This window comes from Amphibalanus amphitrite, unplaced genomic scaffold (genome assembly GCF_019059575.1).
Source record: "Amphibalanus amphitrite isolate SeventyFive unplaced genomic scaffold, NRLGWU_Aamphi_draft 000214F_arrow, whole genome shotgun sequence".
In the NCBI taxonomy this organism is placed as follows: Eukaryota; Metazoa; Arthropoda; class Thecostraca; order Balanomorpha; family Balanidae; genus Amphibalanus; species Amphibalanus amphitrite.
Window position 1 is genome coordinate 698,465 of NW_024881709.1, and position 12,099 is coordinate 710,563.

The 12,099-nt window shown below is 47.5% G+C and overlaps 2 protein-coding genes across 4 annotated transcripts; both read left to right on the forward strand.

Annotated features, from left to right (window-relative positions):
• Positions 1 to 979: 979 nt before the first annotated feature.
• Positions 980 to 3,253, forward strand: LOC122385317 (DNA repair protein XRCC2-like). Of its 3 annotated transcripts, none has more exons than XM_043373503.1 (3): positions 980 to 1,041; positions 2,068 to 2,221; positions 2,533 to 3,253. In XM_043373503.1, exons 2-3 carry the CDS (start codon positions 2,074 to 2,076, stop codon positions 3,180 to 3,182), a joined length of 798 nt encoding a protein of 265 aa, XP_043229438.1. In that variant the 5' UTR covers positions 980 to 1,041; positions 2,068 to 2,073; the 3' UTR covers positions 3,183 to 3,253. The 3 variants fall into 3 exon arrangements, with proteins under 3 accessions (XP_043229438.1, XP_043229437.1, XP_043229436.1); XM_043373502.1 differs by having other exon boundaries at positions 983 to 1,062; XM_043373501.1 differs by lacking the exon at positions 980 to 1,041 and having other exon boundaries at positions 1,794 to 2,221.
• Positions 3,254 to 4,176: 923 nt separating this feature from the next.
• LOC122385327 (fibrinogen-like protein 1) lies at positions 4,177 to 5,971 on the forward strand. The gene is made up of 2 exons (XM_043373526.1): positions 4,177 to 4,269; positions 4,616 to 5,971. Exons 1-2 carry the CDS (start codon positions 4,177 to 4,179, stop codon positions 5,969 to 5,971), a joined length of 1,449 nt encoding a protein of 482 aa, XP_043229461.1.
• Positions 5,972 to 12,099: the final 6,128 nt, after the last annotated feature.

The following is a 12,099-nucleotide window of genomic DNA, read 5'->3' on the forward strand; positions in this document are numbered from 1 at the left end:
TACGGTACACCGGCACTGTTAATAAAAAAAGCGATTTTTTTTTTTTTTTTTTTTTTTTTTTAGTGGCCCTAACTTACGTTACCGGCCTCGCGAGGAGGGCGGCGACCTAACTACGCCGCGCAAAACAAACCGGCCGTCCTAACTAAGACCGGTGGCCACTTTTACAGCAAGACAACATGGGAAAACCCATATCCATGTACTATGCCATGAATATGGGAAAAAACCCATGAATTTACGTTAAGACACATAAATGACAGTGAAACTTACCGGTAAATTGATGTTTGTGAAGGGAGGGAAGGAGGAAGTTTGTGAATGGTAAGGTTACGAGAGTTTGATGACAGGAATGGTTTGAAGAGTGGGGGATATGTCGCTGGGAGGGATGGGGTTTGTGAATGTTTAAGCGTCACGATGAAAGGAATGGTTTGGAGGATGGGGAATCTGTCGCTGCTGCAGTTGGCGGCCGACGGTTGTGATAAAGCGTAACAATTGATAAATATGAGGGCTGTTCACGGGCCCTGTGTGCGGTCGGACCCAAGGCTATAGAACGTCGGACCGCACACAGCCTCGAAGCTCCGCCCACTTCGTCCCTACGTCAGCCTTCCGTCACCGCACACAGCGATCGCTGTGGCCGGTCGGGACTGGCCACAGCGGACCGTCCACCGCACGCAGCCGTGACGTCAGAGCCGCCTACCCATCCCCTACCCCCACGCCTGCTGGACGCACCGCACACAGCGCACGCAGCAGTGTGCGGTGCCCGTGAACACCCCTATGTTCATTGCTTTATCAAAGTAAAACGTCCCTCCGCGTGCATCCTCCACGCTGCAAAACGCAGCCGATGGTGTTCAATATGAGAGGTTCGAAAACAGCCGCTAGGTGACAGCAGCAAATTGCTAGGCGATTGCGGAACTAGACGCTAGTTGCCTAGCAACTTGTTTTCAAAAGCTTAAAAGAACTCAAATTGAAATACCGATAGAAAAGACTTTTCAGCAGCCATCTTATCTTTGCTGTTTGTTGTTGTTGAGTTTGAGTTGATTCTGAAAGGTGGATTGGGATACTGGATAGGTAGGTCTTGAGAATCCCCTCGAGCCTGCTGCACTCGGCACTAACCCTATATACGTTGGCACTAACCAGACTGAGACTGAAGAACTGCACCATTGAAGCAAACAAGACTTATACCTTGACCTACAAATTTATTAATGCCAACATTAAAGGGACCCTCCCACCTTCAAAAAAGTTAATGAATTGGCATGAAAGTGATGTCCCTTGGTTCAGAAAGAGCGAAAACGAATATCTAACAAATTTCACCGAAAAATATTCACTGGTTTTCAAAATATTAGACTTTTACTTTTGTTTACTTTTTGGGAGCTCTCCTGTTACTAGCGACTTTATTTGGAAGCAATAATTTGGCAGCCCTAAAGTGCGGCAGACGTTGCGCGCAAAGCAGCGTATACCACCACGTGTTAACGATGGTTTTAGTCTAAGATTTAAAAATCGTTAGATCTCCGCTGACGTCACAAATTCTAAGGGGGCATTCCAATGCATTAGCCCCTTAGAATCCGAAAACTGCAAGTTTGAAATTCCATATGTTCGAATTAAAGCATTTTTCGATGTTGTGAGTGCCCAAACCGGTATTTGCAGGCCATGGCCACCAATTTGGCTATCTCAACTCAAAACTAATGTTAAGGTGGGAGGGTCCCTTTAATGCCAACATTTATTAATGCCACACTTGTGTTGTAAAGGCTGATTGATCAGTGGCTGACAAGAGTGGGCTGACAGTGGTCAGCCCACTCTTGTATTCTCATATCAATATTAGTTCATCAATTGAACATTATAGCATTGCTAAGTGCCTTCAGCATTTGATACAACTTTGACATTGCATTGGCATAACACACCAGTAGGTAAATCAGCACTGCACCGAAGGTCAATGATACCTCAGTGTGGTAAATTGACACCGGCTGACTGAGACTCCACCCTGCGTGGGTGGATGGGTGACAGGGTGAGGCACGGAGGTCACTGACGTCCCACTCTGTGTCGATCTGTGGCATGACCAGCCGCGCGTGTCGCCAGGTGGCAATGCTGGCGTGCGACAGCTCTCCGTGCGGGGAGTCGGGCCGACAGCTGCTGGCTCGCCTGGCCCCGCGGCCCGACCTTGGCTCCGTGCTGACCGAGCTGTGCCCCCACCACCCGGTGCCTGGGGACATTGTGGAGATCAGTGGACCGGGTAGGTGGGCTGGCCGCAGCCGCCCTGTACCTACATCAGCTAGTAACTGCCCGCTGCAATCAGTAGATCCGTAGGCGAACGTTTGATGAGCTTTGGAAATTTTAGTCGGCGATTTGCTGTTACAATTTATAGAGAATCGCCGTTTCACGCGATAGATTTGTCAGTAGATTACGGCTTCCAGTTCTGATCGACGCTTGTCGCTTTTCATGCCTCGGCGCCCGAATACGCTTTCCGCTGGTGTAGTTAGTCATTTCAGCACTGCAGCTGTGGAGGCGGCGTCAGCTAACCGCCCGTCCATGCGATCCCGTCAGGCGGCTCCGGTAAGACCCAGCTGCTGATGGAGTGCGTGGCCGCCGCGCTGAGCTGCGACAGCACCTCGGCCGTCGTGCTGCTGGACACGGACCGGCACGTGAGGATGCCCCGCTTGCTGCAGCTACTACAGCGCCACCTACCTTCAGCAGCAGCCGCTCGCAGCGCCGCCTCGCGGCTGGAGCTGCTGACGGCCACCAGCAGTCAGCAGGCGCGCGTGGCGCTCGAGGCGCTGCTCGCCAGGCTAGAGGAGCACGCTGGAGTCCTGCTGCTCGCTGTCGACTCGCTCTCGGCCTTCTACTGGAGTGACCGCCACGCGCTGGGCCGGGTGGGGGAGCGCGCCGACGCGTGGTACCGACAGCTGGGTCAGCAGCTGGTGCGACTGGCCGGCCGCGGGCGGCTGGTGGTGGTCGCCACGCGTCACTCGCTGTCGGCCGGCGCCACCGGCTGGCACCACATGGGCGCCGAGTGGTCGGCGGCCGTGACACGCTCCGTCTGCCTGCGGCCGCAACAGGGCGCCGTGGAGGCCACCCTGCGGATGGTCGCCCGCACGGAGGGCGCTGCGCCGCCACCGCCGAGCCTGTGGAAGCGCCGCTTTGTCATCACCGACGAGGGAGTGCGCTGGCTTGAGGTCCGAGCTGACAATGAGTGAATGAGATGGGTGGCAGCTCTTATTTGTGCTTTCATTTTATATGGGAAATATTTATTTTATAAATTTGCCTCGCAATTGTGTTTGAATAAAAAAATGCAATCGTTGATATAGTATAGCGTCGCAGTACCATTGCGATTGTGGGTAATCATTATCCTTACTGCAGATTATATTGGGAGGGTCCCCCCTATGCGCTAGACGATGTAGAAATGCACATACGGGCGGGTTTTAACCCGCGCCGAACTGGGGGGAGGGGGTCAGAATCTGCCCCCTCCTGTTTTTCGCCAATAACTTCTAAACGGGTTACGCCAGCAACGTCAAACTTTCAGTGCCTTATCATACATCAATTTGACACGTTCGCTGAAAATTTAAGCGAAATCTGTCGGAAGTTTTTGGGAAAATGACGTTTAAGTGACGTCATGTCACGCCATTTTCGCCTAAAAAACGGCAAAACTTCAAACGCCGCTAACATCTTCATTTTTAAAGGAATCAAGACGTGATTCTACTTTGTCTATCAAATGGCTATCTCTGTTTTTGGAAATTTTGGATTTTGGCTCAATTTTTTTCTTCAAAAAAAAAAAACTTTTTGGGAAAGTAATTATAAAATCCAAAATTTTGAGTGAATCGAAAAAAAACGGAATATATGTAAGAGAAGTGGTATATGTGCACATACATACCAATTTTTAGAAGAATCGGTTCAAAATTGTGGAAGTTATTCAAAATTTTATGACATCACGATACACATATTTTATGGTAGGGAACAGTCTACGTTAAGTATCGCGTTTGTTTCGATGGGCTTTTATGTACGTTCGGAGATGCCTCAAGAGATTGAGGCCTTCGCTAGTAATGTTGGACTCGTAATTTATGGATTTTCTCCTTCGTCTTGCCCCATCCACTACTGATACAGGAAAGGACCCGAGCTCGCTTGCTCCAGTTATCGACGGGGTGCGGGCTAGGCCGTCTCAAATTTATAAACATCGAACCCGTCAGAGGCGCCATGTCAACATCAGAGCTCAGCTTGGCCCTCGCCGCTGCCGCCGTGTCAGTTCGCCGCCAGTCTGCGCGGTGGTTGAAGCTCGCTCAGTGCCCGGTGTGTCCCCCTGAGCCACTGAGCGCCGGGCCGAGCCTGCCGCTGAGGCTCAGAGTCGTCCGTAGGTCGGTGTCTTCCCTGCCGTCCTCAGAGGGTCGCCGCAGCCATGTCGCCCCTGCTGCCAACAGTGTTGGCGACTCTCCTAACGGCGGCAGCACTGCCAGCGCAGTGTTCTGTCCAGCAGCCGCAGCAGCAACAACAGCAGCAGCAGCAGCAGCAGCAGCAGCAGCAGCAGCCGCAGCAGCAACAACAGGATCAGAGAGGACAGCAGGTCGCAGCGGGACTTCACATCACTCCGAATGAGCTGTGGCAGCTTGTTGACCGTGCCGTCACTGCTGCCATTCAGCCGCTGACCATCAAACTGGACAGCCGCATCGACACGCTGGACTCCAGACTGGATACACTGGATGCCAGACTGGACGTGCTGGACTCCAGAATGGACACGCTAGACTCTAGGCCGGACTCAAGACTGGACACGGTGGACTCCAGACTTGACACGCTGGACTCCAGGCTGGACGTGCTGGACTCCAGAATGGATGTTCTTGACTCCCGAGTGGACAGAGTCATCGAACGGGAGCGTAAACAAGACTCTGAAATCGCTACTGGCAGCACCCGACTCGACGAACTAGCCTCAAGGCTGGTAGACGCTGAAACAGGTCTGAGTGATCAGAAGCTCCAAGTGCAAGGACAGCAATCCCTAGCTCTCAACCAGGAACTGCTGCTGAACGTCACCTCATCGCAGCTGGGAACCGTGGAGTCCCGACTCGATGAGCAGACATCGCGACTCCAGGAACAGGACTTGTTAATAGCTCGGCATGGGTCAAGAATCGACTCACATGAGTCGCGACTCGACAGCCAAGCGTCTCAGGTCAACCTTCACGAATCTTCTATTGATGAACATGCATCTCGAATTGCCGAGCTGAATTCCAGTCTGGAGACACTTCAGAACATGACCGGCAGTCACGATGCGCGGATTGATGGGATCACCCTCCGTCTCGATGCAGTTCAGAATGCTTCTACCGATGATGACTCTGTAGCCCGCGACTGCAGTGACCTACCGGCCGGTTCCCAGAGCGGCATCTACCTGCTGCGGCCCGGTCTGGGGGCCACCGGAGAGGTGCCCGCCTACTGCGACCTGGAGACGGACGGCGGACGGTGGACCGTCATCCAGCGCCGGGCCGATATAGAGCCAAGGGAGGACTTTTACCGAGACTGGGCCGCCTACAAAGAGGGATTCGGAGAGCTGGATAAAGAATTCTGGTGGGGCCTCGAGAACATGTGGGCCATGACCTCACCAAGCGACCGGCAATACGAACTGAGAATAGACCTAGAAGATTTCGAAAGTGAGTGGAGACATGCAATTTACCAGAACTTCAGTATCTCCTCTGAATCGGACGGATACCGGCTCAATGCTGTCAACTACACCGGAAACGCCAACGACTCGCTCACTTATCACACAGGACAACGATTTAGTACAAAGGACAGAGACAACGACGATAATGTTGGTAACTGTGCCAAAGGATGGGAGGCCCCCTGGTGGCATAAGAATTGCTACAAATCCAGCTTGAATGGCAAATATCTTGCCGGCGAGCACACCAAGACATGGCACGGTGTGGTATGGAAACACTGGCGGGGTGGCAACTACTCTCTGAAAACGGTGACCATGAAGATTCGGCCCACGAGAAAAGCTCTGACTGGTTAGTGGTTAACTGGTTAGTGGTTAACCAGGCGGTACTCAGCCGTTGTAATGTTTCCCTTTACCCTTTCTGGGACCTGGGTGTGATGGATTTACACTCTGCACCTTTGTCAATTCCGTCGCTTTGCCCACCTAACATTTGTTTCTCGAATGATGTTGGTTTCTTATAGCGCTATAGGCGAGGTGTCTATATACATTCGGACACTATAGGTGAGGTGTCCAATAGACACCTCGCCTATAGCGCTATAAGAAACCAGCATAGCTATAGCCAAGTGTTTTGAACGATTATTAAAAACATGTTCGGGTTGATAGGCGTTACCGATAACCGAGCGTACCATATACAGGGTGGGCCAAAAAAAGTGTGTCACTTTTCAGCAGCTATTTCTCGAAAGTGGTAAGAGATACCAAAAAGAAACTTTCACAACTTAAAGAAAATCGTTTGACAAATTATACGATACCCATTTTATGAAAAAGTTTCAGTTGAGCTGATGTTGCCATCACCATTTCAAAAATGGGATATGTGCGTCTTTTATGTTTGCGCATGTGCTCGAAGTGGGCACCTCAATGCTCAAGGCACGTCTGAACACGCTCCAGGAAACTGGCGCCCACCCTCTCCGCGGTGCCTGTTGGCACAACACGCACGTACTGCTCGACGCTGAGACGCAGCTCCTCCAGGCTATCGGGCTTGACGTGGTAGACGCTGTCGCTGTCCTTGCAGGCTCCCCAAAACCAGTAGTCCAGCGGCTTGAGGTCAGGACTGTGAGGAGCCCACTGCTTTTCACTTCCCTTGGTGCTCACGCTACAAGCTTTGTTTATGCAAGATGTAGCGCCACCGCACACGGCCCGAGATACACTGCAGCTGCTCCAAGAGCTCTTCGGTTGCCGCGTGATCTCCAGGGAAGCGAAAAGCAGTAGCCCGGTAGCCTGGAGGAGCTGCGTGTCAGCGTCGATAATACGTGCGTGAAGTGACAGCAGCCACCGCGGAGAGGGTGAACGTCAGCTTCTGGAGCGCGTTTCCGGATGGCCTTCAGCTTAGCGGTGCACACTTCGAGCACATGCGCAAATAAAGAGACGCACAGATCCCGTTTTTTTGAAATGATGATAACAACGTCACTTCGATTGAAACTTTTCCATAAAATTGGTATCATATAATTTGTCAAGCGATTTTCTTTAAGTTGTGAAAGTTTCTTTTTCGTATCTTTTACCACTTTCGAGAAATTACTGCTGAAAAGTGACAGACTTTTTTGCCCACACTGTATGTAGGTACCTAGGGTTAGGTATTATCTTTGGAGCTTGCATGAGATTAAAATTCTTTTTGATTTCAAATATAATTATTCAATGATTATTGATAAATGAGGAATGTGTGCCTACTGGCTACTTGTGCATTGTGTGAAATGAGTGATAGGCTTTTTGCGGGTACAAATATAATCAAACTCTTCAGCCAAAACAACACTAACGCTATTCACTAGCATATCCTTACGAGATAGGCTATAAGCAATAGCATGACCCGATCAACGGTGTTTATTGACAATATTGCGAATATTGCCAGTATTGAGTGTCAGCATTCAGGTACTGACAGTAATGACGTGTAGGTACAGGGACACTAAGGAAGTGTGTGGGGGGGAGGGGAGGGGCGTTGCCGCGACTCCATTGCCGTTCGACCCAAAAGGATATTTGAGAAAATATGTTTAAGCGAAATGTGTTTGTAAACAGAACATCATAGCATTGTATAGCACTGATAGCTACCGCAAAAAACGGCCTCAGTAAGTCGCAGTGTTATGTTAACCCGCGCCCTGGTGTGGGGGGGGGGCTATTTTTGCCCCCCCCCCCCTCCAGACTTTTCGATATATCTTCAGAACCGCTGCGCTGATCACTTTCAGTCACCAAACTTTCAGTACCCTCCCGGGCATCAATTTTACACATTGTGACCAAATTTTTTCCAAAGGCTTTGATAGTTGTCCGGAAATGACGTCAGAGTGACGTCATGTTCTGCCGTTTTCGGCCAAAAAAAAAAGGTTTCGCGGGAAGAGCTGTCAGGCCTATAGCTTTGAAGATACAGAAAACGTTCAAACATAAGAGGTGTAGAATTATTAGGGCTACAAAACTGCTATGTCGAAATTTTGAATTTTGGAATTTTGACTCCCAAAAATCAAAAAATATATTTTTTTTAATATACCTAATTGCCGACAAATCCAAAAAGTTTTTTTTTCGATTTTCGAAAAAAACGAAATATATGTGATAGCCCCTACCGACTTCTATTCACATACCAGATTTTAGATCGATAACTTTTTTTGCCAAGTTATAGCAAAAAACTTCAAAATTGATGACGTCAAATTTTCAAACTCAATTTTTAGCAATTTTAGACCACGTGGCGCAAAACAAAGACCATCATTAGACTCGCCGTGACGAGCTTCATCGATTCGATTCCCATTTATGCAAAAATATCAACTTTAAAATTTGACCTTTTTTGACCTGACATTAACCTGACCTCCACCAGGAAGTGACCTAAACCGTTCCTGATGTTCTTATAACCAACACCATTGAGTTTGAAATAAAAAAATTGCCATAAAACATGCATCACACAGCCCTAGTGAAATTGGGTTAGGTAATGTGCTGAGTTGCTGACCCTTGGTGACCTGACCTGTGACCTGACCTGGTATTATCAGTGACCTCTAGTAGCAACATATGTACTAAGCAACTGACGCCCTATCGCTAATTTTCGATAAAATGCGTTTTACTCGATGTTATAGCGCATTCCCTAGAAGACCCGTGACCATTTTATCTTTGACCTGACCTGTGACGTCATCGGTGACCCCGAGGCCAATGAAATTGGAGTTCCTTTGGCAAATTTGATATGGCTTTCTAACGCCGTTTGAATTTTGCGGATCCGTCCAGTAGTTTCGGAGATACGAGGGGGGGGCAAAAAGTACCCCCCCCCCCACCAGAGGCCTGTTTCACTAACAAATAAAACTTGTATTTACAAAGAAAAAGCTTGAGTTTACAAGAAATAATTACCAACATTTGAGATTTGGATTTCACGAAACCTTTGAACATGAATTTTGAGTTTAAAATTTGCAAACTTTTTTACAAGAAAAAGTTTGCTAGAAAACATGGGAATCGCAAACTTTCTGTTTCACGAAGACCAGAAACTTGAAAGAAAACATCGTAATTACAAACCTGAAATTCCAGTGGTCCTAACGTTCGGAATTTTGATACTTTTTGTACGATAATGCAAAACAGTCATATATTTAGAACAACTATGCTTTGTTGAGTCGTTTCATGCTCAATTTTTACTTAGCACACACCCTAAGAAGCAAAATAATCGGTATTGAAATATGGTCATGTTTTGTCATTCGCGCGCCATAATTGCATTCACCAGTCTTCTGCTGTCAAATATTTTGCGTGTTATTTTCTTTCAATAATAGGACAATGTGAACACTCATTTATATCTATTTCCAACAGCATCATTATTTATAATTTAATTAGGCAGCTTTTGACATGAATGCTAGACAATATTTCATACAAAGAAGCAATATCTTTAACATGCTATAGTTCTTGATTAAAAAACAATTTTACTGTTTACAACTTTATTTGCAAACATTTTCTTATCGGAGGTGCCACTGGCGATGAAGCTTAGTGAAATCGATTTTTACGTAGTTGGTAAAAATACTTATGAATTGTAAACTACAAACACTTGTAAAATACAAGTTTTTAGTGAAACAGGCCTGATTAAAATCGTATTTCTTTTGTCAAAACACGTCGAATGAAAATTGCCCGTAAAGGTTCATTTAAAAATGTCACCTAGGCCCAGGGCCCGTATTCACGTCGACATCTTACGATCAGTTTTCATCGTACGATCGATTTGGTATTCATGTTGACCATCTTAACTTTTTATCGTACGATCAGTCTGGATATTTAGGATACTTCTAATTCACGTTGACAATCTTAAGATAATTTGATATTCATGTCAAAAGTCCTAGGATTTATCCTACGACCCAACTTAAGATGTCGTAGCAGTTCCGAAGATTTGATTTTTAGCAGCATATTCCGGGACGACATAGAAAATGGATCCTCCGTCAAATGATACAGCAAACGAAATAGATTCAAACAGTGAGCTATTCTTAACATTATAAAAGTACCACAGATTTAGTATGCTTCAAAGTTATTATGGATATTATTTTACCATTAGGTATTATGGAAACTATATTTTTATATTACAAATCATCATATGGAGAATAAATCGATAAAACATGCATTTTAAAGGGACCCTCCCACCTTCAAAAAAGTTAATGAATTGGCACGAAAGTGATGTCGCTCGGTTCAGAAAGAGCGAAAACGAATGTCTACCAAATTTCATCGAAAAATATTCACCGGTTTTCAAGATATTTGACTTTTACTTTTGTTTACTTTTTGGGATCTCCGCTGTTCCTAGCGACTTTATTTGAAAGTGCGGCATTTGTTGCGCGCAAAGCAGCATATACCACCGCGTGCTACCAAACGTTTTAGTAAAAGATTTAAAAATCGTTAGATCTCCGCTGACGTCACAAATTCTAAGGGGGCATACCAATGCACTAGCCCCTTAGAATCCGAAAACTGCAAGTTTGAAATTCCATATCTCCGAATTAAAGCATTTGTCGATGTTGTGAGTGCCCAAACCGGTATTTGCAGGCCATGGCCACCAATTTGGCTATCTCAACTCAAAACTAATGTTAAGGTGGGAGTGTCCCTTTAACCCTCGCCGGCACAGGGGGGAGGTTGATGCAACCCCCCTAAGGTTTTTCGCGGTTAACTCGCGTAAAAAGCGGCGGATCGCGACGAAACTTTCAGTACCCCCGCATTGATCAATTTTACACCTACCCTGAAAATTTCATGACCCTGACCCAAATGACCTTTGACCTGTGACTTCTTTTCCGAGACCATCTTTGGCCAGAACCGCGATTCGGCGTATGTCGGCTCGCATTAGCCGCGCGTTTGCAAGCTTTTCGTGGTTTCAAACGTTCAAACATGTGATTTGATGTTGCTCCCATGCATTAGGGTGGGTGTTAAGGTCACCTGAAGGTCAGGTCAGGTCATTGACCTTTGGTGACCTCGGTTCACTTGTTCGAGTTTTACATATCTCTAGGCTAGTTTTTGGAGCTGAATTCGAATTTAGCAGCCATGTGAACATATACGAAGTAGTTTTGGTGCCTTCGTAATATGTTACGGAGCTGTCAGAGGCGGATGACAGGTACTACTAATACCCGTCACGACCCCTACCGGTTGACCTGACCTGACCCGACCTGGTCTAAATGCTTAAAGACATCATCTGTGATCAAAACTAACAAGACATTCGTGATCAGCACCCTGAAAACCCTCATAGCAGCCACACTTTACGACGTTCTAACAGGTCCCGATTTTCCCGACTTTTGGGTCATTGACATGACCTGCAAGGTCAACCAATGACCTAGGACCTTAAAATTGGGTATCATCGGCTTCCTCTCGTCACGGGCAACACGCTCGTTTTTTCCGCGAAGCTCTAGCTCGATCAGGGGCGAAACGGCAAAGGGGGTGGTCCAACGACACCCCTCTTATACGTTCGCGGCTGGCAAAACTTAATACGGGCGAGGGTTAACATTAGTTTTGAGTTGAGATTGCCAAAATGGGGTCCCTGGCCTGCACTTACCGGTCTGGGCACTCACAACATCGAGAAAAGTTTTAACTCAGAGATATTTAATTTCAAAGTTGCAGCACTTTGGATTCAAGGGCGGATCCAGGGGGGCCATATGGCCCCCCTTTGGCTCTGAAAGGGGGCCAACATATCTTTTGGCCCCCCTTTCATCTGTGCTGTTTCTCACAGCCGGCTATTTTTCAGAATTATTTTCACCATTTTCACTCGGCACCCTCCTAAGCGATTCCTAAAGGTGTACCAAATTTAAGCGCAATCGGCCCAGCCGTTCTCGAGATCCGGAAGCGGCCTCTTGCGCGTTCGCACGTGCGAAGTGCGAACAGGGTCACAATTGACTTTTGCTCGACAACCTCCTGAGCGATTCCTAAAGGCGTACCAAATTTAAGCGCAATCGGCCTAGCCGTCCTCGAGATCCGGAAGCGGCCTGCTGCGCGCGCGCACGTGCAACCGGTTACCGGAGTCACAAATG

Coding starts and splice junctions, on each gene's coding strand:
- LOC122385317 (XM_043373501.1), top strand. CDS start 2,044: ATGACCAGCCGCGCGTGTCGCCAGGTGGCAATGCTGGCGTGCGACAGC. Junction 2,222..2,532: donor TGTGGAGATCAGTGGACCGG/GTAGGTGGGCTG, acceptor CGATCCCGTCAG/GCGGCTCCGGTAAGACCCAG.
- LOC122385327 (XM_043373526.1), top strand. CDS start 4,177: ATGTCAACATCAGAGCTCAGCTTGGCCCTCGCCGCTGCCGCCGTGTCA. Junction 4,270..4,615: donor TGAAGCTCGCTCAGTGCCCG/GTGTGTCCCCCT, acceptor GCTGCCATTCAG/CCGCTGACCATCAAACTGGA.